The sequence below is a fragment of the Mycteria americana genome, chromosome 2 (genome assembly GCF_035582795.1).
Source record: "Mycteria americana isolate JAX WOST 10 ecotype Jacksonville Zoo and Gardens chromosome 2, USCA_MyAme_1.0, whole genome shotgun sequence".
NCBI lineage: Eukaryota > Metazoa > Chordata > Aves > Ciconiiformes > Ciconiidae > Mycteria > Mycteria americana.
In genome coordinates, this window is record NC_134366.1 from 76,926,739 (window position 1) to 76,951,152 (window position 24,414).

Here is a 24,414-nt window from a genome sequence, read left to right on the forward strand (position 1 = left end):
TTTTAGAAGGAATTTTACTGGAGAGTTTCATACTGCCACATCTTTGCTTCTTGTTTCACAGTGGCTTTTTTTAACCTCATTGGTATCTTCCCAGCTCTCCTACATGATTTGCTCCTTCTCAATTTCTTAGTCCCACTTTCATGGTTATCTAAAGGAGATACACATTTCTGAAGTCCCAGCAGAGTGGAATTGTGTTCTGGATATTTCTCCTCACAAACTGCACCTTCAGAACTCCACAGTCTCTTCCTCTCCTACCCTACCACCATAAACACAATTTTACAAGCAATGAGATGACTTGCCATGATAGATAATCCCTTCCAGGATGTGGAACACTGGTTTAGAAGTCACCTGCAAGAACCACCTCATCTCATGTAAACTGCTGGTGTGTTAACATCTGCCAACTTATTTTAGGATGAGGCTCTATTTCTACAATATGCTTGTCAAAAAAGATTACATCAATATAATCATCAAAATACAAAAAAAATAGTATTTTAGCTGGATTTGTTAATTCTCTTCGTCCAAGAAACAATTATCACACTAAATTCCAACTTAGGGAAGGGAAAGGAAGGATATAATGATGGATTTCTATTATGGGAAGAGCAAGATTACAAAGGGATATAAACTGGGCCCTTTGGTAACAGACAGTCACCAGCAATAATGCTGAGTTCTGAAATGGTACCTGCATGGGGAACTGACTTAAAATCACTCCTGCACTGGACATGTAAGAGCTGGGCAAATTTAAAACAAGATTCCCTCCTTCTGATGCATGCTAAGTGTATTATGGTAACCTGTAAACACAATTTTCTCTTCCACGTATGTGTCAAAGGCAGCTACGCTATGTTTGCTCTGTAAATTCAAGTGCTGCTTTATTTACTTATTTTACTTCCATTTTACTTATTTAGAACAATTTCCATACGGTGACATGCCTTTAATGACACTCATGATTCAGAAATACTTGTGGATGTAGCCAAACAATGTCTATTGACATGAGTCACTGAAGTTAAATAAATGTTATTAAAAATGAGACAAAACAAAAGGCAAATATATATATATATCCAGCAGAACGATAGGGATCATCACCATTTGATCAATCTTCCCTGTGAGTTATATCTGCAAGTTACTTTGAGGTAGCGCTAGAAAGAAGCTGTTGGTCCAAGAGCATCCCTGCAAAAAGAAACATTATAGCTTAAGTACCATTTAACCTTTTTGTACCCTTTTAAGTACTCTTTACCCTTTTTGGCCTGTTTCTTGTTCCCTGTTCATGGACTGCAGTGACTCAAACCACTGTACTAAAGCCTTTCTGTTCAGAGAAGTGACAGAAAACAAAAACACTACTCTTCTTGCAGAAATTAGCAGGTTTTCGGTAAAGGCACTATCTATTCCAGCTAGGTGCAATGAAAAGTTTATAAAACCAATACTAGATATTCTTCCAAAAACAACCTTCATCAAGCTTAAAAAAAAATTTCAGCTGGGTAAAACAGAGACAAAAAACAACTGGAAGAAGTGAAATGTCATGGAGTTGAAAAGTTGCTTCTAAGACTTTTTTTTTTTTTTTAAATGCTCCCACTGCAATCAGATCTTTGTAGAACTGATGGCAGGCACCTGTATAATGCATTCAGGTCTTTGCGTAAGCTAGCTAATGCAGGATGGTAGTTGTAGAACATCTCTAAGTTTACTCAGTAAAAAGCCTCAGTAATGCATTCTAACAGTTCTGATGCACTCACTTTCTTCTGTATTTGGATTTCATGGGTAACACACCAATACAGGAAGAAATTTTGCATTCAGTATGCCTTTACAAACGATGTGCACTGCACACACCACCTTGATCCCATGTACGCACTCCTAACTAGAAAGAGGAATACGCTAGTAAGGCTCAGGAGACAGAAAAAGAGGTCAGAGAGCTATTTTAGAACAGTGTCACATGGGCTGCAACCAACACACTCTCTTCCTCACCTCATTTTTCTTCTGTGTTGGCTGGAAGAAAACACACCCCCAACATTTCTCAGGTTTGGAGAACTAATGGCCCAAACAACCTCTTCCACTGCATTACATAAGCAGTACTTCCACTATATGGGTACTTCACAGCCCAGAGCAGAGGAACATGCATGTCTGAAAACACTCTAGTGCAGAGTGTAGAGACCTTGTTCAGAGGTAAAATTTGCATAAATAGGATGGCTACAGACTGACTTTTTTGAGGTTTATGGACCATGGTGATACAGTGTCAGACTAAGTGAAGTCACATAGCTACATAGGCCTCATTTACATAGTTCACACATCAATCGACCCCCCAAATGCCAAAAATCAGCATAGATACTCCATAGTATTTCTGCTGAGCCAACACACATCCTTAGCATCACATTTTTAACTGATGACACAATAAAAGGTTTCCACAAATTATTTGCTGCAACTTAAGTATGGTGTTAGGTGATGCTATGAAAGCCACTTCAAAGCAGGATATAACCTAGGCACAGACCTGGAAGCTGTCTTGCTGCTCATTGTGATGGTACTTGCTAATACAAAATCCTTTGCCCAGCAGACCAGTCTGTACTACAAAGCTCAAGCACCGCAGCCATGCACTGAAACTGAAGTGACATCAAATCCTATACAGTTTTGAAGTTTTAACACTCCCATCCAAATTCAAGGAGCCTGCATCTACTATCTGGAGTTTCCTCCCTACTGCAGTCCCCTGAAACAATTCTATACACGCACACAAGCACCCCCTTTCCCACTCAGATTCTCTTTACTTCATTTATTCTACTTCCTGTCACATTCCCATTAACAATCTCCCTACCATCACCCTTCAAAGACTCACCAGTTCACACAAGGGAAACATTCACCCAAGAAATCCATGTTCCCAGCTACCTTGCAACTAGCTCTCCTCAAAGCAGGGAAACAGCTGCTAAAACTGTGACGCTACTCCCCCTGCCCAGATGAGGTTCTTTGCTTTCTGACTCTTCCTATATGTACATCTGCACAAAATCCAGGAAGAATGAACTTCCTAGAGTACTCCAAAAGCCTTTTCTGTTTTAGGGCATCTGCATTTCATGGGCAAGTCTTTGAAAATATTCCTAGCTGAAATTAAACTGAAGAGGAAAGAGGGAGATTCTGGTCAGCAGCTAGAAATGACATGCCGGTGCTGAGTCACTCTGCAACACAGTACTTAAGAACAGCATATAGGTTATGACCACGACTTTAATTACATTAAATCACAAAAAAGCCAGAGAACTTTATTCCTATCTGCCATCATAGCAATTATGGTTTAGATTGCCCCCAAAACACACATGGCAGTACCAAAGTGTCTTGACTAGCTTCAGTAGCTTCCACAGCTATTAGCTATGATAATTTCTGCTACCTTTTTTCTTGGAAGAGTATTCTTCTGATTTTATCATTAAGTAGTAAATACTTTTGCATACACATGGGCTTAAGTAGTCCCTATGACTGGAAAACACTTTATACCCTTCAAAATGAGAACAGTTTAGAGGAAGCCACTCAGAAGTTGCTAGCTTAAAGCAGAACTTTCCTCATTGCTATCCTCCCCTCATCTCCTTTCACTTGACTACTGAAAACTGTCATCCTACTAAAATTTTATAATCTCATCACTATAAAACACCCGAGCATGAAGACTGAATAAATTAGAGATGTTTAGAATAGGGTGCAACTTAGTTGTTACTAGGATAGTTTTTTATTCCCAGTGGGTTATTTTTCCTTCTTTAAACCAGAAAGTTATTTTTTCCAAGGGCTTTTAAGAACGTGTATTACGTTACACCAGTTTCTTTGCTGTAAAGTGTCAGTTGAGAAGACTAACAAAAAGAAGGGCAGGAATAAAATTGCCAGTACGGATCATCCTTAGTCTTTGGAATGTTTGCAGCTATGGCAGCTGAAAGTTTGCCCTTCTGTATGTTTGAAGTACTGTACTGATAAAGCAATTCTAACTGACCTAGCACATCAACAGTAGTTCAGTTAGCACAAGCAGATTGCAGGAGAAAGAGTGGGCCCAAGTGTTCCCATAGCAAACCCTGGGAGCATCTCCCAAATACACATATAATCTAAAAGCAAGCATGTTAAGAGCTTGTAAAATATTGCCTAGGTAACTTGGAAGTACATGAGAGCTAGTTTTTGCTAGTGTCCTGGTGCCCATATCAAAGACAGGTGAAATACCCCTACTGCCTCCAGCTAAATTCCACAAGCCAGAAGAGAATGTGCTTCACATACGTAAGTAAAATCCCTTGCTGGCAGGTTTGCAGAAACAAAATTTTATTTACACAGGCAAGTCTATCTTTAGACCCCATTGAACTCTTTACATTTCTAGAATATTTACATGATTTCAAGATGCTCCAAAAGTAGAGTGATGAACAAAAAAAAAAAGATTACAGAAACTGTTGAAAGCATAGCAAAAAAACCCAACCTATCATTGTGCTTTAAAACTTATGATCTAGAGTAATGTAGAAGAAATGTAATTTTAGCACCTTGGTCATAACGGTCATGCTATATAAGACACTTAAATAGCAGGGGGGATGTCAGAAGTGACCGTATCCAGAGGTTGCCAGTGACAATTCATGAGGGAATCATAGAGTTCTTCACTTGTCTCCATAAATTGCCTGTTCATTTCATCAACATCCAAGTAAAGCTGTGGATCTGAAAACAAAAGCCTGGTAAGTACAAGTGTCAGATCTTGGGAGGCATGCACACAAAAACCTGCAGTCAATGCCTAATAAAATGTGTTTTAGCTAAATTTAATAGTCTAATAGATTTAATAGTAAATGCCATAAGATGTCTGTTCACCTAGAATTTTAACAAACCCAACAAGTCCAGCTTCTTCTGGAATTTGTGTATTAGAATGCTAGCACTATACTGGTATTACAAGGTAAAGAGCAGATTTAAGGATAATTAACCATGAAACCCTCCCAAAATCCATTTAATTAATTTCTACTATAATGTGTTACGCAGGATAAGGTTTCTGAACACTAACACAAGATGTCTCTATGCAAGGAACCATCTGCAAACCTTCCAGGCCAAACAATTAAGTTTTGTACCAAATCTTTAAGTGCAAGTTGAATCCTCCTTTTAGGACCCATAACGTAAGTTTTTACCTCAGGGTGTGGAAAACAAAGCTTGTGTGTATTAATGAGTTTAACATAGAATATGCTTAGCACAATTAATTAATACAAAGACAGGACAAATTCTGTATTAGCCCATTCTGGAAGGAGAATGAAGGCAAAGTTAGAAGAAACCTACTGCGAAGTGTTATTGACAATGTCCCATTCTACTTGACATGGTGTACACTATCAGCTTTAAAATCCTACCACATCTCAGCTATAACCCACAGAAGATCCCACTACATCAGCTCAATTTCCAAGACATTCTTCATCCAATAGTCATTGGCTTGTACTGTTAAAGGGCACAAGTATGGCTAAATTCAAGCTGCAGTGATAGAACCATCATTACCTTCAGTTATTAAGTCATCATTGATTTCAGTCATAGCTGAAGTTTCCTAAGAAAAAAGAAAAGAAAACCTCCTAAGTTTAATCATAATCCATTTCAGAAAGCATCACAAATCCAAAAATAATTTTGTACTCCCAAACCATTCCCTCCTCCCACAACTACAAGAAGGGGAGGGGGGACAGGACACACACAACTGTGTTTGTTGGGGAGGGTTTTTTTTTTTGTTTGGGGATTTTGGGTTTTTTTTGGGTTGTTTATTGTTTTTGTTTGGGGGGATGGGTTTTTGTTTTGGTTGGTTTGTTTTTTAAGAAAACCATAGTATAGTTCAGGTTGGAAGGGACTTCTGGAAGTTGTAATTGATAAATTGGCTGATCTAAGATAAGACCATCTTACAATAATTCTTTAATTTGCTTTAAGCAAAGTACATAAAAACAGGAAGAGAGGAAGCCTACACAATTATGCTGTCACAACTGTTATTTGGCATACATGAACAAATAATGGTATATAAATCTCTAGTTCTATAGATGCACTACTTAAGCACTTAAAGACACCTCTGAGGCCTGCTATTCTAACCTCCATACTAAGCAGAAAGCATGATTTCAGTTTTAGGACTTTTTTTGCTCTGACTTACACAATTCATACAACTTATTATTTGTGGGGTTTTTTTCTTTAAAGAAAGTGTGTAGTATCTTTACCTCAAAAACAGCTGGAGCCATAACAGCATCTCCTAAAGAGCAATCTCCAACAGCCTGCATGCTATCATAGGGAGCATAGGAGCTGTAGTTGTAGTCAGCGTAAGGATCATAACCCCACTGCGAGTAGTAGTTCTGATAATCTTGGTAATAATCATTATAGTTGTACGACTGGTACCGCTGGAATTCTGCTTTCAGTCTGAAACATGAGAAGTTATATACAGTTAGAGTTTGAGAACAATAAACTGTAAACCCAGTTCTGAAGTTAAACAGTTTGCCAGCTTACGCATTTTGAAGTTTAAAAGAAAGCTTTTCTGAACAGTTGCCTAAGCAACAGTCTAAGTCACACCACAAGATCTCAGGTTTATACAGAAGCAAATGCTCTCACCTTCACCCATTATTTTCATGGATTAACTCAAGCTATGACACTTATCTGTATTCATTTTGAGTATTTTTAGTATCTGTATAAGCAAGCTGCTGAGAACTCTTTGTGCTCTGCTAAAAAATAATTTATTAAGACCAGAGACATTTAACAAGCACAGCTGCTTTAAAGATGCATTCAGTCTTAATTAGCCCTTTTATCTTTTGTTTGGTTAATACTAAATCTTATTATTTCCAGAAACAAGGGGGTGAAGTCAAATTATCTGTTTCAGAGGAGCATCTGACACTGCCTGCCATCCATGTCTACCTCCACCTGCTCAATTTTTAGTCCATGAACAGTTGCCAAAGTATAGTTGTCAGGTGAAGTCAGCACTGCCATTATCCAGAATGATGCCAAAGCAGCAGGAAAGTGACAAAACTCATTGGTTCTTAAGACCAAAGGGCCAGCTGATTAGTTTTCACTACTTTCCCTCTCCTGAGTACATTTTCCTCAGGGACAACTTCACACTAATAACAAGAATCAATGCACAAGTGTTGTCTGTACTAAAACAGAGGTACACTACATGAAATACATTCAGATAACCCAGCTGCACATTCCAACATATTCTCTATGCTTAGACATTTCTTCACTGATTACATACAGGAGGCCTCCTGTGTTTGCAAAGTCCAATTTCTCTGCATCTCCACTTCATTACAGAAAAATCAGGTCTAGGCTTTTTGTCAAGAACGCAAGCTGAAGGAGCTCAGAAATAGAGTTGCCAATATAAGTGACTTAGTGACAAGCTACTCTGATGGCTGGATATTTTGATGCTAGGAGAGCTTAGTACTCAGCCATTCAGAAACAGATATAGATTAGTGACGTGTATTTTAATACCTGTTACATTTGTTTCATTACTGTAAAGCTACACATACATTCTAATAAACAGGTATTCTATTGCCTCACTACTGTAGTAAACAAACAACTACATAATGTCTCAAAGTCTTCTGCTTCCAACTTCTATCCTACATACACCTCTGTAGGAAAGAAAAATCTGAAAATACTGTTGACATTCTTCTGGATAGCAGAAGTGAGGAAACCTGTTTGTGAACTCTTCTTGTTTTCAAAATAATTTAGTCAGAGTAATTCTGGACAGTCCTCTCTTGGGTAAGAACACTTCCATTCTAAAGCAAAGAGGCAACATTTGCAGAATTATCCAGGGTAAAGAGAAACAAAAGCTGTTATTTTTACTAATTAACAGAACATACAAGCTAACCTCATGAATATACTGAAATCATTTTATAGAAAGTTCTATTTTGGTCTGTATCCTGGATCAAAGTTTATCAGATTTGGTATAAATTCTCTAACTGTTCAGAGACTTGAATTGCCTTAAATAACTGACTGAGAGAACTGAGCCGGCAGAGTAAAAAACCCTGTAAAACCAATTAACTTTAAATTCCCTGCTGCCCCAATCACTTGAAAAGCAAAGAATAGTATTCTAAATAAACTGTTCCAAAGCAACATCTCCTTTGGCTTCTTCCCCCCTATATTGTGTATTTTTCTACTTAAGAGTTCCTTCCTCTGCCAGCTTGCTGGAAAGCTAGCTACATGCTACCTTGCCTAGAGGGGAAGGTCTAGAAGAAAAGCACCCTAGCATACAAAACCACTTGTGTCCCTTCCACCTTCTTCAGGCCCAAACCTGGAAAGTATTTAAGAATGCATTCAGCTTCGCTACTGTAAGAATTAAGGCTGGTTACAACAGCAGCTAAGCCCAAGTTACCCAATCTGGCTACACTTAAGAGTTGGATTCCCCCAGCAATCCTGAAAGAGGTTGATGAATCTAGGGAGTCAAAACATAATGCTTCTGTATTTTTGGTTTTGTGGACTGCATCATGGGTACAGCCATTATAGCAAGGGCCACAGACTTTACAAAGGCAGAGCTACAAGAATCTGATTATTTAGAATTACTGTTATCAATGCACAACTCATTTGTTACCTTTTAGAAATTCCTATGCTCAGCCGGATTCGTTTTCCCCCCAGACCTGGTGCATTCTGGCAGTCTTGCAGTGCCCTCATCTGATCACCTTGCTCACCAAATCTGACAAAGGCATACCCTCTACAATTTTCAAAAGGGAGAAAACAAATTCTAGTATGCATAACAGTTACAAAGCTAATGAATTCAATTTCTGTCTTCTACAAAAACAGAAGATAGTAGCTACTATAGCTTCCATTACCTAAGCAACCTCTCTGGCATGTGCACATGCACAGAAGATGCTTTCACTAAATTAAAAACTTGGGCCAGAAGCAAAAAGCTTGTTCTTTGATAGCATTAAGATGCAAATTGCTGAGAGCCAGCAAAACAACACATTTTAATTGCTATCTGTGTAAGTAATCAGATTCCATATTCCTGCATTTACAGCAGGTAATTTGTCAGTTAGTATTAACCCACTCCTACCACTATACAGCACTAACATTCTTTTTATACTTGCTTTCTCTTAAGTTTCATGAATTAGTCTATCACAGCCAGCATTGTCTGAACAGCAAACTCACTCATCCCTGCTTGACTCACTGCCTGGCCAGTATAACTTCTGCTAGGTTTTATTTACTAATATTAATAGGTTCAGTCTCCCATCCCCCTAAGATTTGCCAGGCCTTATGCTTTTCTCCCACATGTAAAAAGGGAATTATCTTTGTTTTCAGTACTGCAGATGACTAAGTGGACACGCTGCTGTATGTAAGCACAGCAGCACAGATCTCAGTGCACAGCTCTCCCTTCTCCCATCATCTAATTTCTTTCATGCAGATATGCATATGGCTAAATTGAAGCTTATCATGTTAACTGCTTAAACTAACCAGAAAGTTCTAGAAATGCAAGGATCTATGCTGTTAAAAATAAAGTAAATCTAGAGACTATTCTCTCTTCCTGCCTCTGAAGAAAATGCAGAAACAGTTCCAATGCACATTCTTATAGAAGCAAACATATTGACAGCATTACACATTTTCACAGGCATTACCTGGAATATCCCAGCAGGTCTGTTGCTATTTTGCAGTCAATACATGAGGGGTACCTCTTTAGGAAATAGTCATAGAGCTGGAAATCATCCACTTCCGGAGTAAGCTCCCCAACAAATATCGAATAATCTGGTCTTTAAAAAAAAGATAAAAGAGAACAATTGTCAAGTTTGAGACTAAGGTAGCTCATTGCAGTATTAAGGTACCCAACATATAAGCAGGTAGTTATCACTGGCCAAATAAGGAGACAATCTGAAGAGAGTATGAACTGCAAAACTCTGCTAAGCAACATACAGAACTGCAATGTCACCACTCCAGCATAAAGTTCTCAATTTCTCTGGGTCCATTCTACTGCTTTAGCAAAAAAAGGCATTTCAAAGACCCATTTTATAAAAAAAAAAAAAAACCCACACAAAACAAAAAAACAAAAACAATAAACCCCCACACCTTTAAAAGTTGGTTTTTAAAAAAAAATATTTATTGTCTGAAAGGGGGCTGAGGAAGGAGGCACAAAAATGCCAAGAAAAACTACTACCTGAAGTTACAGCCATGATTCAAAGGAGCTATGGCTATTTTGCCACCACTTCTCAGGGATTATAGGAGAGACAAACTATAAAAAACTTCATTATTCTATTGGCAATACATTTCCATAAGCAATACTTAGTGTATAGGCACTAGATGTGCCATTTCAGGATTTTAAAAATAAGTCATGGCATTCACTTGTCACTATCAATTTAAACAGGTAAGGGGTCAGAGCCGCTCATTTCAAAAGGTCTTTACCTGGCTGAACTACTACTAGGGACAAACTCTATTCTTCCTGGTTTTATTTTGTTCTTTTTCTTCCGTTTCTTCTGTGGTGTTCTCCACCAGCTGTAGGCCTGCAGACATTCTCTTTTTTTCGCCATTAAGTCCTGTTGGGAGAAAAAAAAAATCACCTTTATAGTATTTAGCCTTATTTACATTCCTCCCTCCCACTCCCCATCACCACAGGTGATTTCCCCATATTCACCTTGCCCTTGAAAGAAGCCTGGGGTCCCATTTCTCCCTCCGCCTCCCATGAGGGAAAGCAGCCTCTGGGGAAAACGCCTGGCAAAAATAACAGAGCCAAAGGATTGTATGAACAGCCATATTCCCCTGACTTGTCAAGCTGGCTAAAGGATTGACAGCTTCCTCTTGGAATTAGGGAAAAAGCAGACAGCCCTTCGATGCTGGCCAATCCTAAATGTTAATTAGCTTCAGGACTGGACTGTGTTCCACTTGAGCTCCAGGACTCAAAAAACCCTGCGGCAGCACAGCCTGAGTGATGAAGAGGCAGGGAAATCATCGCTCTTGCCTAGAAGGGATCTCAGCTGTCCCTATCTCCCCTCATCTAGGAATTCTTCTTCTCTTATGTGAGATGCCTCTCCTCACTACCCAGCTGTGAGTCACTCTCCCAGGCCAGGAACAACGACAGGAGGCCGATTAATGGAACATAAGGAGAAAGCAGACCAGGAACAGGCACTAGCTTGGCTGAGGGAAAACTCAAACCCAGACGTAAGGCCAGGAAGAGGCGTAAAAAGTGCCTCTTGGGAAAAAAAAAAGAAAGAAAAACCAAAAACCCAAAAACCACAGTTTAAAAAGGAAGTGGGGCAACTACACAAAAGAGGAGGGAAACAACAGCTGTGTTAACACAGGTTGCCTCCCTCGCTTAAGATTCTGAAGAACGAGCATTTCCAAAAATAAGAATTTCGCAGCATTTTTTTACTTACGCAGGCTTTAATGTTCTTCCTCTAGAACACCTCTACATATATAGAGAGTGTTATGTGCAAGGTCCTTCAGAAGAACTCATGCTCAAATAATCCAAACTGGAAAGCTTAATGTTATGCCCCCAACCTGCTTCAGTTGATATCATTAAGTGTCCAGAGGACAGCCACCAATTACCAAATTACCAGAAGAAATTGTAGGACTAAACGAACACCCAACTCAGAGCAAGCTAGCTATTTCAGCTTTACATTTACTAGGAATTCTGAGTATGGTTCTGGAATCGATTTAGGCACTGCAAGCCTGAATTTCTGACCAAATGATCTTACCTGGCTTGCCATGGTTCAAACTGTCTTCTGCCTTTCTCGAAGAGTACGGCTGCACAGGTTCAGTTTACTGCACTCCTTCAGCTGAAAAAGATGTGGTGGAGGAACAAGAATCTTAAGATTAATTACTTTCAAAGATGTTCACCCCGCCTTACATTTAATGTTGTTGTTTCAGAACTTAGAAATAAGTTCTGACTTGTCACTGCTAAAGCAGTGGAGATAAAAAGGATATATGGCCAATGGGATTATGATTAGAAGTCATCTTCACTTCCTTAAATTGTAATAGTCCACAAAGTTTTCCCACTGTTCAAAGCACTAGAAAATTACAGAGAGCTTTTAAGTTACCTATACCTTACCCTTCTTTCTGAAATACCTACATATAATACAGTAATTCAGAAGATCCAGGTTCTAAAATAGTTAAAAACAAGGCAACAAAGATAGAGGCTTCAATGTTTTATATAATCCCTCAGTTTTTTCCCCTTTTAGTCAAATTAGAAGTTGATTTGCTTGTACCACAAATTATACAGCTGAAAACAAGCAGTGGTACTCCCCATGTGCTAAAGAACAAAAGAAATAAAACAGGGAGGAGGGCACAGTACAGGTAAATGTAATCTTTCTCTGCACCTTTCTCAGGCATGTTCTCTCTCTTTTGCCTCTTCCATATAGACATTTCACTCACTACCAGTGAGTTAGCAACAACAAATGACCTTTTACTACTATCACTAAACCAGTGGATACCTTTTCAGAAAAGTGTATGTACCTCTTTCTTGAGTCCAATATCCTTTCTTTAAGCTTTTTTCCCTAGTCATCCAACCAATATAAATCACTGCAGAAAACAATTTCATTTGCAAAATATTTTGCATCTACTTCCACACATAGCTGTTCATTCACCACTGCTGATTTTTTACATCCAGTGTTGCTCCTTCTGTGTAGACACTTGATTGCTCAAGTTTTAATTCCCATTTCCATGCAAGAATTTATGTAATGTTTTACGTACTGGCTGGTCAAATCGACATTCACGTAACACCATAAATACAGAGTGTTTGTAATGCCTTAAAGGCTTGCCCACATAGGGGAACAGTTCAGAGCACTACTTCTGAAAATGGATTAGGCTAACCCGACACAGGATAGCCATATACCGTAATTAGAGCATCCATGCATGGTGTTATTCAGGATAATCATGCATTTCATCCCCACACCCATTCTGAAACCAAGAAAATAGTCAAGTACCAACAAGCCCTTAAATACAGGCATATAACAGTAACTTTAGGATATGCCCTCTTACTAAACCTAACTGCAGTCATTATAAAGAATTATCAGCAGCAATTTCTTCCTGTTAAAGAAGGTCAATGTTAATAAAAATATCCACAGTCATATTCCTCTAACTCAAGCATTACTTTTATTCAAAGGAACCATAAACTCCTTCATGCTCTAAACACTGAAATACTAATTATTGAATCTACAGCTGCATAATGCCTTTTTTTTTTTAAACTTACCGCTCTTTATTCGTGGGATTGAACAGAAGATGGCACGCAGTACAAAGCCGTTTTATTGCAAAAGACTATCAGAAGGCAAGTGATGCAATCGTTTCTTGATCACAGTTATCAGAGTTCTATGCAAAACTGCGGTTTTGTACTCTTTCCCAGTGATCTTGACTGTCACCTCTTGATCTTTTCACTAGAAAACAAAAATATTTCAAAAGCAGTTAAAACAGCACGTATTAACATCATATTTTTTATATTTGCCTTAACTGTATCTACAGTCACAGCTAGCTTATCATTTAAGAAGCGGGGCAGCTTTAACCTCCACAATTCAAACACCTCCTTGACTGGATTACACACGCATTTTACCAGCCCATTTATTCCACGTTTTTATTATTACATTTGCACTAGCAAAAAGACGGATTAAGCTATTTACAAATAAAAATGACCTGAGCAGCAGTGCTCACCCGAGCTCGGAGGACAAGCCGACCCTTTCTGCATTAATTTCGCTCACATGAGGAGCTGGGTCAGGACGGCGGGCTGGGGGAATCTCCCAGAGCGCCTCAGGCCGCCGCGGTGACCCCAGCCGAGCCGCCCAACGAGCGCAGGCCCGAGCCGCACCGTGCCGTGACGCATTTTTATAAGCCACTCGGCACGACGGGAAGAACCACGGCGCCCGGCAAGAAGTGCGCCCCGCCCGGCCGCGGCCCTCCGCAGCGGCCACACTGGCGCCGAGACCGCGCTTCCCGTTTATTGTGCTACGCGATAAGGAAAAAAAAAAAACAACCCACAAACAAAAAAAAAACCCCACGACGAAATAAAAAAGCCCGCGGGGCCCTGAAGAAGGCCGCGGCGCTCCTCCGGCAGCGCCTGGCGCGGGGACGGGGGGGTTTACCGGCCTTCGGCCCAACGGCCGCCGGGCCTCCCCGCCCGCACGCGCAGGCCCGCGGCCCAGGCGCCCGTGAGGCGGCGGCTCTGAGGCCCCGGGGAAAGGGAGGGGGCCGCCCCCCCCCCATTGCACAGTAGATCGATTCGCGCCCCCTTCCCCGCTGGCGGCCCCCACACCCCGGCCTCGGTCCCGGCGCTTCCCCCTCCCCTCCCCCCCGCCCCGATCCCGGCACTAACGTCTCTCATCCTCCGCGTCGCCATAAGCAGCAGCGCGAGCCCCGCTTCCGCCCTACGAGGACCTCCCGCACAGGCTGCCCTGCGCGGAGCCTGACCCGCGGAGCCCGCGCCCCCGCCGCCTCCCCTGCGCTTCCCCCTCCCCGGTGGCTGGTGCGGACCGTAGGCTCTCCCCCGAGGGAGCGCTGACGGCCGCCAGCCGCGGGCCCAGCCCGGCGCGGCGTGCTCCGGGGCGGGCGCAGGCAGCGCGGAGGACGGACCGCGGCCGAGGGCGGCAGGGCCCCGAGCTGGCGCCGTGCGTGGCGGGGCGGATGGAGCTGGTAGCGGGCTGCTACGAGCAGATCCTCTTCGGGTTCGCCGCGCGGCCCGCCGAGGTAACGGGGGGGAGGGGGGAAGGGAACGCGCGCGCGTGGCGGCCGTTAGCTGCGCCCTAACGGCCGCCCGCCACCCCCCCGAGGGAAAAGTAGCGCGAGAGCACACCCCGCCACTCACCGACTCGCCTCTCCGCGGCCGCGGGGCCGGGCGCCGGGTGGGCTTTTAAAGCGCCGCGGGGGCGGGGCAGCCTCGGCAGCCGCAGGCTCGGCCCCTCGCTGCTGGCGCGGGGTGTGGGAGCGGCCCGCCGACACCCCGCTGCCCGGCCCGGGAGGCGCGAAGGGCTCCCGGGAGCTGCGAATCCTTCGAGCTCCGTGGAAGCGGCCGGCCGCGTGGGTGCAGGGGGTTGTGGTGCAAGCTCGTTCCGCTCAGCCTTTCAGCGCAGAGCTGAGAATAAACAGCTGCGCAGGGGATGGATGCCACATTGTCTCGGGGGGCCGGTGCCAGGTGGAAGGCGTGTCTCCAGCCTGCAATGGTGGAAAAAGGGAGAATCTGCCTCCGATGTCCATGAGATTTATCTCCGTGCAAATACTTTTTCACATACAGCTTCATCTAAGCCCAACACTGATTACAAGAGGCAGTTTGCACGCTTAAATCGTTCGGACTAATCTCCTAACAGCACATTAACTCAGTAAGATCCCATTATACTTTAGCTAAGTATAATTCCTTTGCATTTTACACATATACTTTTTCAGGTTTTGCTTTCTAAAAAAAAAGAAAACTTACAGAATAATGAAGCTAAAGCTCGCTATGGTAAGCTTCAGAAAGGCTTCTTTATTTTGTATTCCGTTTACAGTCCTGGACGGTTGTCCCTGATTTTACACATCATGCCCACTCTGCCTCGTTGTCAGCGGTAGCAGTGAATAACAGATATGTGGTCACTGGGAGCAGAGATGAGACTATCCAAATCTATGACATGAAAAAGAAGATAGAACATGGGGCACTGCTGCAGCACAATGGTAAGGGAGCTTTTCTTCGTAAAAAGCATTATCAATAGAAACTTAGAGCTGAAAAACTTGCCCTTGCCAGGAGAAGACAATTGAATTTTTTTTAAATAAGTCTTTAATAGTGATGGTGTCACAGCCATGATGGTCTGATGATACAAGCAAGGTCAGCTTTCAAGCATAAAAATCCAAAAATAATTTTGGGTATTAGCCCACAAATATAGCTGCTCCTTCCAATTATTTTTAGTTTTAACTGTTTAAGAAGTTATGGCCCACATATGGCTCGTGAGCCATTTTTGTTCTACCAGGACCGTTTATCTAGACCATGCCTGCTCCCAACAGCCATCTTTCTCAGTGCCTTGACGTACATGAGCGAGTATGTCTGAAGACAGTAAAGAGAGAGTTTGTGTGTGAGAGCAGGCTGCTGCTGCCAGAAGAATTAACCTCGTACATTTCCCACTTTATGTGCCTCCTGACTTACAGCTGTGAAATACATCAGTTAATGGCTGTCCAAATAAATATGTTTGGGTCATTTGTAGCTCAATCCTGATTGTCCTTTTTCTCCTGATAACCAAGAAGTAACATGGAGCTAGACTGAATGTGGTACCTACGTTCAACTCATGTATGATAAGTCTGGTGCTTATGGGAAGCAGCATGTGCAGTAAATTCAACTGTGTGTCAAGAGCAGGGCTGTAACATAGGAGAATTCCTTATCACTGATAGAAGCTCTGTGTCACCTGAGCCACAGTGGTTGAGTACTGCTGTTTCAGGGAACGGACCAGATGGTGTTCAGACATGTATGGCTATAGGGGGGCTGATAGAGCACATCAGTGATTGAATATAACAAGATAGTTTGGGGGGTTTGTGAAGAAATACTTAGGAAATAATTCAGATTTTCCCAAGGGTAGGGTAGTAGCTGGCATATTTTGATGGCCTGTTTGATGGCATGTTTGATGGCAGTAGCTGGCATGTTTAGAAGCTTCTCTGTTAATTCTTACGTTCTCTGTATGGTAACTGTTCATTATGTACAACATTGTTAATAGCTCTGGTTTGTATTTCTAGGCACAATAACTTGTTTGGAGTTCTATGGTACTGCACATCTACTGAGTGGGGCTGAAGATGGACTAATTTGTATCTGGAACACAAAGAGATGGGAATGCCTGAAATCCATTAAGGCACATAAGTGAGTTTCTTAAATCTGTATGTTTTCATGTTTATTTTCCTTGTAAATAATATATGTGGCTAATACGTTGTTTTGTTTTTATCAGGGGGCATGTGACATCTCTTTCTATTCATCCTTCTGGGAAATTAGCTTTGTCAGTAGGAACAGATAAAACATTAAGGTGAGTCGAAACTGATGAAGGAATGCTGAGAATCATAATTCAGTAACTCTTAGTAAATTGTTATAAGCCACAATTCTATGTTGGGAGTAGACCATGCAACACTGATAAAACATATTTGGACATCAAATGGTTCAAAGATCCGTTGATTTGTCTTTTTGAGTTCTAGGTACCAGCAATATTTTAAAGTCTTTTAAAAATAGTCCTTGCTGTTCCTAGCTTCTTGTTGTGCCCTGACTCTTTATAGTCACTTGTATAAATATGTTTGCATTTTGGAACACAATTTATTTAAACTTCTGAAAGCTGTCAGGTGTTGTTTAGTGTGAGAACAGTAATTTTTCACTTAAGAGTGCATACATGTTGCTGTATATATGTGTTTTAAATACCTAAAATGCTATTTTAACAGTGCAAATTGGTATTGGGCTCCTTTTGGGCTCTGCATTGCAAACACTGGTTTATAAAATAAGTATCACAAATTCAACCTTATAGTGTGCAAGCAATATATGAAGTCATCATTTTCTCTTGCATTAAGAAGGCAGTAAAATGCATAGAGATGCTTAAAAGCTTCCTTTGGATGCCTCATGTCAGCAGATAGGACTTCAGTTTCACTGTGCTGTTTTTAACCAGAATGCACATTATCTATTGTTGTCTTTCAGAACTTGGAATCTTGTAGAAGGACGATCAGCCTTTATCAAAAACCTGAAGCAAAGTGAGTTTATCAGTGTAAATCCACTAAAAAAGTTTTATTTTTTGTGTAGAGAAAAGGAGACTGAATTAATCAAGAAGTGAGTTAGTTGCAAGCAACTTTGACAATGTCTTTTTTTACACATGGGGGCAAGCATATGTAAGCTTATATCCTTAATAATAATCATTTACCAGAAGGGAAACATAGTGACACGAAAGTAAATTTTTTTTTTCCTTGAAATTTGATGTCAGGACATTTAAATAAATGTGTTTTGTTTTGTTTTTCTTTATACACTTCTGATAATCATAAATAAACATTTAAGAGCATAGTTTTACTTGTTTATTCTAGGTTATTTGATTTTTTCCTGAATTTTTCTCGGGCTTAGGTAGAAAACAGTGTTTAGCAGCTTCTAAAGATTCTTACTTTTAGAGTCTCATGCAATATAGAGTGCAAAAAACCTGTGTACATATGTATACAAATGTATCAATGTGTACAGATGCCCACATCATTAAATGGTCCCCTGATGGAGAGAGGTACGTGACTGTGATAACAAATAAAGTGGATATCTACAAACTTGACACAGCTTCAATCACTGGCACTATCACAACAGAGAAGAGAATTTCTTCACTTAGATTTATTACAGTAAGTACAAAAAAGAAAGGTGCTGGGAAATTAACTGGTTTGAAACACATGAAATTAATCACACTTGCATTTCTCTTTTCCATTCCAAGGATTCTATCCTTGCTGTAGCTGGAGATGATGAAATTATAAGGTTCTACAGCTGTGACTCTCAAAAATGCCTGTGTGAATTTAAAGCTCATGAAAACAGGTATTCTGTATTTGTTTACTATTTAAATATTTATGGCAATGCTGAGTACTCAGTAAAGTTCAATGGCTTATAATGTTCAGCATATTTTACTATTGTTTTTGTTTTAGTATAGAAAGTGAATTTATTTATGTGCTAAATTACAAATTTAGGACAGACTTGTTTGCTTTTAGTATGAGCACAAGTACAGCACAAGGACAGCACTGTGCTGTCCGTGCACATTACAAAACCAACAGGGTATAGAATTAGAAATATTACGGTTCTAAATTTATGAGAGTGTGTGTGTGTGTGTGTGTATGTGTAAAAATACACACACACACACAGAGGTACACACTTCTGTGTGTGTGGTCTATGCATTTCTGTTTTCCTGCAAGACCATCTAAGAATGTTTAACCAATCTTTACAGAATCTGACTCTTTAGAATGCTTAAAAAACCCAAACCATTTGTACTCAGTCCAGACAACAGGAGGGTAATCACATATTCTCTGTTCTTGTCAAATACCAAATATTTGTCAAAATGCTGCTTTTAATTAATCAAAACACAAAAGCATTAGCTAAAGTGTCATTGATGTGGTTAATAGTGTGTGCTTAGAAGTGTTCTGAATTGAATCCTAACAAGCCTAGCAAAGGCAAGTGTTCCTACTGTAAATGACAGCACTCAAAACAGATTACCATTCCAAGTTCTTGCCTGTCATTTGTGGGTTTTCGTATCAAAATGATTTTTAGACTGTTGCCTATTCATCTTTAATTTCTGTCAGCTTACTGTTCTGAAGTGAACTGCCATGCTATAAAGTAACAAAGTATTACATTTTCTTCACAGAATAAAAGATATCTATAGTTTTGAAAGAGAAGGCCAACATGTTATTGTTACTGCATCCAGTGATGGTTACATTAAAATGTGGAATCTGGATCTTAATAAGGTTGGTCTATTAAACTGCTTGTAACATTTATGGAAAAATATCAGACAACCAAAATTGCAGACAGTTCTCTTATGAAGATTAATTTTAAATCACTGAGGAAATTTTACTTGAAATCTGGATGTCTTGACCTTCCTCCATGTTGTGTTCAGTAGAGATGTATATGTCTATGCACATATTTTTACGCACTTGTATATTTTTGTATCTGTGTAATTTTTTTAAACAAACTATAAAATCTGATGATATTATGGAGATCTCATCTCCTCTTTATGTAAAGTCATGCTTCCCTTCAGACCTACCTGGCCAGACTTATGACTATCTAATCAGTTACATATGTTCTAAGGACTACTGTTAATTTTTGTAATGTTGATGACTTGCTACTCTTTTAAAAACACAAACTCTGTGGTTTGGGGACAGGGGAGTGGTTGTTCGTGTAGGGGGAAAAAGTCCTTTTGAAAAATTCAAACACATTAATGTACTGGGTACTTCTATTTCCTGTATTTTCAAACAGTTCTGAGTAGCACAGTTCAACAAGGAATCATGTCATATCTTTAAAGTTTCCCATGCTTATTGTTTGCTCTGGGGTTTGTCTTTTAAAATCAGAATTAGATTTTTTAAATTGAATGCCTAGTAATAAAGGATCTACTATATTCTACTATAAGTATCTCAAATAGTTCAAATAATTATCTCTCAACATTTACACACTTTATATATCTCATCCAAATTTGCTTGTTTTTAATTTCACCCCCTCTGATTATTTTTATACTTCTAAGTGCAGTAGTGAAAATCCCTCTTTTCCTTTCACCTAAAATTTCTGTTCCCCTTGTACATAATTGACATAGTGATCAGGGAACACTTTACCTTCTCTGTAACATTGTCTTTATTTTGACCAAATGTGTGATTCTCTTCCTGTGCAGGCAAAATTTTGTAAAACTTTGTAAAACTGTGCGGGCTGCTCTGTCCAGCTCTGTGAGGTAGAATATCCTAAATACAAGTAGTTTCTGGTGGGTTGATGTTGTTATGCTGCACATGGGTTTGTGACACTTTATCCCCTGATACCTGTAATAGGATATTTGCTCAAGTATTCCCAGAGCTGACTGATACAATTGCAGTTAAGCAATTTGAAACACACTCTGAAGAGATTACTTTTAATCAGCAGTCTTTTCTTTGTGAATCTGATGGACTAACTTAAGTCAAATTACTTTAGCTGTACCAAAAAATACCTATTACTCTGGAGAAAATTCCAAAACCATTAACAATTTTTTTTGTGGGTCTATGACTCATCTAGTTATTCCTTGTGTTAAACTTACCCCCATGTGCCTGAAACCCACTGATCTTGCTTATCAAGCTACGTTCTTAAAGCCATTGGGAGTTTTTTTTAAAACCACCACTGAGGAATGGTATCAGGAACAGCACTGTAACAATGTGACCATTAACCGGTGTACAGCCTCTAGTTCTAAACATTGTTAGGCACCAGAAATTAAGTGGAAGGTGGGCAGTAAGATACTTTCTCGCTTCAAATACTTCAGTAAATTTAAACAGAAATAAAAAAATGTTTAATTAATCTTTTTCTATATTATCTTCAGATTAAAGATGTGCCGTCTTTACTGTGTGAAGTCAATACCAAAGCTAGGCTAACGTGTCTTGCAGTATGGCTTGACAGAGTTTCAGAAATGAAAGAAAATTCTGATAAAGCTGCAACATCATCTCAAGGTAATAGAACTCTGTGTATTTTCGGTTGTTAATGTGACTGTGAAATAGAATATACTAAGTGGGAGTTTTTTACTATATGCATTGGAAAAAGTTTTGGTATCTTGAAGAATTGGGGATATGATGCTGGCAAGTAAGCGATGTAGATATCCTAACCGATCTGATACTGTCTCAAGCCGGCATGTATGTTGGAGGACATAAGGCTCTTTTCACTTCTATTATATGAAAGTTTTGTTTCTCTTTACTGGAATAACATACAGGGAGGCCATTGTGAAGCTTTTGAGACAGATAAGAAAAGAATAAACAGGTCGATAGAACTGCATGTCTTGTTTTCCTATAAATAAAATTAGGTCTGAGGCCAATGTAGTTGGACAAACTTAGGAAGTCTGGCTCAGTTTGCTTTTTTTGCTGTTGTTTTCCTGTATCATAATGTATTTACATACTTGATCTTTAGATATTTTCACAGGCAAAACTACCATAAATGGCACATTCCACTATAAATAAAAAATCATTTATAACCCCTTTTTAAAAATGAGATAAAATAAGTCTCTGTGCCATTTTAGACTACAAAGACTGCACATAAATATCAGTGTGAATAATTTCTTGCTTTTTTTTCAGCAAATGAAGATGAAAAATCATCAACAGTCAGGAAAAGCAAAGTTTGTTGGACTGATAAAAGTGATAAAACAGCAAAAAGAAAGAGAAAAATTACTCCAGAGAAGCAAAAATTGGAAGCTCCACTGCAAAAGAAGAAAAAGAAACGGAATAGCTCAGCGTGAAGGCAGCTACGTTCTCTCCTGAATAGAGAGTAAATACTGGTGTTGCTGTAGTTTTTATAAGAATGTAAACCTCTGACAGGACATATACCTCTGAATTGATCTGTTGTTTAAAAGCAATGAATGTTTTTACCCTAATAAATTGACTGATCATTCTGGAAAGTAGCAAAAGAGATGGCAACTTTTCCTAAGTGAATGCAGCAAAAATAAATTCAAAATATGTAATGTTTATATTTTTCTATTAACAAGAGCATACACTTTTTAACTGGCTCTAAAAAAGCCAGCTAAAATGATAAAAATAACTGCATCTGTGTCAGTTACATTTTTGTCTCACTTAAATGCATATTGAAAATATGTACACTTTTTCATTTTAGTGTTGGAAAAGTTACTGTTCATTTGACTGCAAATATGATCTGCCTTTGTCATGCATTACTTTTCCTACCGTAAGAAGGAACATGCTAAAATTACTTAAAATGTGATGATCACATTCCATTCATACATTCACAGAAAATTGTACTTTCTAGTTCTTGACATGCAGTTATACATAGAGTTTATAAGCAAAATGTTTGGGTTTTTTACTGTGTCCATACTTCATGCATTTAATTTTTTTTAAAGTCTTTGCACCCATGGTTCACATGACTGAAATTTTTTGTTCAGAATATGATACATATTTTAGGTGGAAGAGTTTATATCAATAAGGTTTTACCTTCTCTTCCATCTTCCCATAGTATTTTTTCAAGTCCTTGATATGAGCTGTATTATTAAAGAAAAAAATTAACATTTGAAATGTTTGTCATGCTGATAAAATGTCACCCATCTGTTTTGCACTTAAACAAAAAGTGAATTCCTGACCTTCTCAGTCAGTGGGAACAGGATTTTATCCTAAGTCTCATTATGCATATACAGTGGGAAAAACAAAGTTGAGCTGGAGAGAACAAGGTCAAATAGCTGTACTAAATGTTCTCTTTATTTCTTTTAAAGTAAGGCATTTTAATGTTGTTTTCTGCACTACTGGAGTAGTCATTACTTCTTCTGTTTTTGAAGAGTAATTGGAATTATGCTTTATTCTGATTCACATTAGTAATAATCTGTTCTTCCTTATTTGTCTAGCAAGAGAAAAGGTAGAGAAAATCAGAAAAAAGATTGAGCCAAATCTGGAGACAGGAAGGCAGGCTGTCTTAGGGATGTAAAATAGGATATAACTCCAGCTCATGTCTGTGTATGTTCTGACACTGAAACAAAGTGAGCATCATCGGTGCTGTTACGAGATTGTTCAAGTGGCAATGGCAGTATTCCCTTGGAGGTGGGTGTCTGTATTTATCTTCTGTAACTGTTTCCCGTATTTACATAAATGATCACAACCCCTTGTCTGAATATTCAGTATAGTTGATTTATATGAGCTCAGTTTAATTTAACTTTAAAGGGATTTCCATTGTACTTTAGTTTGAACTTACACAGCTTTTAACTTTAATAATACCCTGAATGTGTGTGTGCGCACAAACACAGGCAAATAATACAGGACTTAAAATGGTTTGTAGACTTGGCAGGAAGGTACCAGATCAGATTTTTAATTGATACCAAGGGTCCTGTAGTAAATACAGGACTTACAAAGTATAAGCTTAAATAAGAGAATTGTGTAAAGTGTTTTCACTCGTGAAGTGTTATGTCTATTTTGTAGTGCTTATGTTATGTCTGTCCTTGACAAGATGGCTGCCACTACTAAAACAGTTTTTATTGTTTGAATTTTTAAATACATGAGCTCATGGCCATGGACATCACAGTTACAGAAGCAAGCTCTCATGAGCCCCAGGAAAAATCCAGTCTGCACATAATTTCAAGAATTAAAAAGCAAAACTTCCACAGAATTTTGGTTCTAAGGTTTAGACTTACAAGTAAATATTAGACATTTGTAAAAATCCAAACTCCTGTGTAATAACAAAGAATTACGTATCTCCTGAGACTCGGAACAATTTGTGAACTGGAGACAGAGAAGACAAGTCCTAAAGCTTTTAAGGTGAAATACAGAAACAGTCCTTAGAGGACAACTCGTATTTTCTGTACCTTGAGTGAATGTCAGTTACTAACTAGTATTTGGCAATTTTTTTTTCTTGTTTTCTTGTGCACATGTTCCTTTTCAGAACATTTTCCATTCTAGTTTTCAGGGAACTGCTTAGAATGATAGAGGGGAGGCAGCAGTGCAGAGAGCGATGTCAGCAGTAAGAAAGCTCTTCCTGTGTCAGAAAGGGTGGGCATGCATGACACCAGTAGAGTAGATGGAGCCATGGCTGCAAGAAACAACAGTCTAGTGAGCAGCATCTCAGCTGAGACCCAGGTGAGTTCAGCAGCTCCAGCAGCTGAGGATTTCTTCCAGATTTCCTCCTTCTCTCTTGGGGAACCTCAGTGCTGGATTACAAAGCAGAGCCCAGTGAAACTTGAACCTCATAGCCATTACACAGCTTGAACAGAAAAGGGAACTCCATCCCGTATAGCTTAGATCTGTGTTGGTTGTGGCACTTCTCAGGGAGACAGGAGATCTCTATTTAAACCACTTGGGCCAACAAGGGAATTGAACTGCTCTTGACTTTCTGACCATTAGGCTAATTCATAAAGATGGGAAAATTTGAAATGCAGCTAGAGAAAGCTGCATTTTGGAGAAAGCACAGGCCTCTGA

General features: G+C 39.6%; 2 protein-coding genes across 7 annotated transcripts; one reads left to right on the forward strand and one right to left on the reverse strand.

The window, feature by feature from the left end:
• LOC142405804 (tRNA selenocysteine 1-associated protein 1-like) lies at window positions 1–14,815 on the reverse strand. 5 transcript variants are annotated; one of them, XM_075493840.1, is made up of 11 exons: window positions 14,666–14,815; window positions 13,067–13,247; window positions 11,574–11,654; window positions 10,514–10,590; window positions 10,285–10,415; window positions 9,507–9,638; window positions 8,489–8,608; window positions 6,138–6,333; window positions 5,446–5,491; window positions 4,467–4,635; window positions 1–1,164 (listed from the first exon to the last, which is right to left on the reverse strand). In XM_075493840.1, exons 4-10 carry the CDS (start codon window positions 10,541–10,543, stop codon window positions 4,499–4,501), a joined length of 792 nt encoding a protein of 263 aa, XP_075349955.1. In that variant the 5' UTR covers window positions 10,544–10,590; window positions 11,574–11,654; window positions 13,067–13,247; window positions 14,666–14,815; the 3' UTR covers window positions 1–1,164; window positions 4,467–4,498. The 5 variants fall into 5 exon arrangements, with proteins under 5 accessions (XP_075349955.1, XP_075349954.1, XP_075349956.1 ...); XM_075493839.1 differs by lacking the exon at window positions 14,666–14,815 and adding an exon at window positions 14,177–14,476; XM_075493841.1 differs by lacking the exon at window positions 14,666–14,815 and adding an exon at window positions 13,519–13,721.
• PAK1IP1 (PAK1 interacting protein 1) lies at window positions 14,416–23,319 on the forward strand. 2 transcript variants are annotated; one of them, XM_075493836.1, is made up of 10 exons: window positions 14,416–14,547; window positions 15,342–15,504; window positions 16,552–16,672; window positions 16,758–16,832; window positions 17,486–17,538; window positions 18,011–18,156; window positions 18,246–18,343; window positions 19,161–19,260; window positions 20,844–20,970; window positions 21,586–23,317. In XM_075493836.1, exons 1-10 carry the CDS (start codon window positions 14,485–14,487, stop codon window positions 21,744–21,746), a joined length of 1,107 nt encoding a protein of 368 aa, XP_075349951.1. In that variant the 5' UTR covers window positions 14,416–14,484; the 3' UTR covers window positions 21,747–23,317. The 2 variants fall into 2 exon arrangements, with proteins under 2 accessions (XP_075349951.1, XP_075349953.1); XM_075493838.1 differs by lacking the exon at window positions 14,416–14,547 and adding an exon at window positions 14,986–15,176 and having other exon boundaries at window positions 21,586–23,319.
• Window positions 23,320–24,414: the final 1,095 nt, after the last annotated feature.

Excerpts from the sequence above, each read along its gene's own strand:
- LOC142405804 (XM_075493840.1), bottom strand. The coding sequence starts at position 10,543 with ATGGGACCCCAGGCTTCTTTCAAGGGCAAG. Across the intron at positions 10,416-10,513 it reads AGGCTTCTTTCAAGGGCAAG|GACTTAATGGCGAAAAAAAG; the intron begins GTGAATATGGGG and ends TTCTCCCAACAG. Across the intron at positions 5,492-6,137 it reads TGGCTCCAGCTGTTTTTGAG|GAAACTTCAGCTATGACTGA; the intron begins GTAAAGATACTA and ends CTTTTTTCTTAG.
- PAK1IP1 (XM_075493836.1), top strand. The coding sequence starts at position 14,485 with ATGGAGCTGGTAGCGGGCTGCTACGAGCAGATCCTCTTCGGGTTCGCC. Across the intron at positions 16,833-17,485 it reads GGAACAGATAAAACATTAAG|AACTTGGAATCTTGTAGAAG; the intron begins GTGAGTCGAAAC and ends GTTGTCTTTCAG. Across the intron at positions 19,261-20,843 it reads GGAATCTGGATCTTAATAAG|ATTAAAGATGTGCCGTCTTT; the intron begins GTTGGTCTATTA and ends TATTATCTTCAG.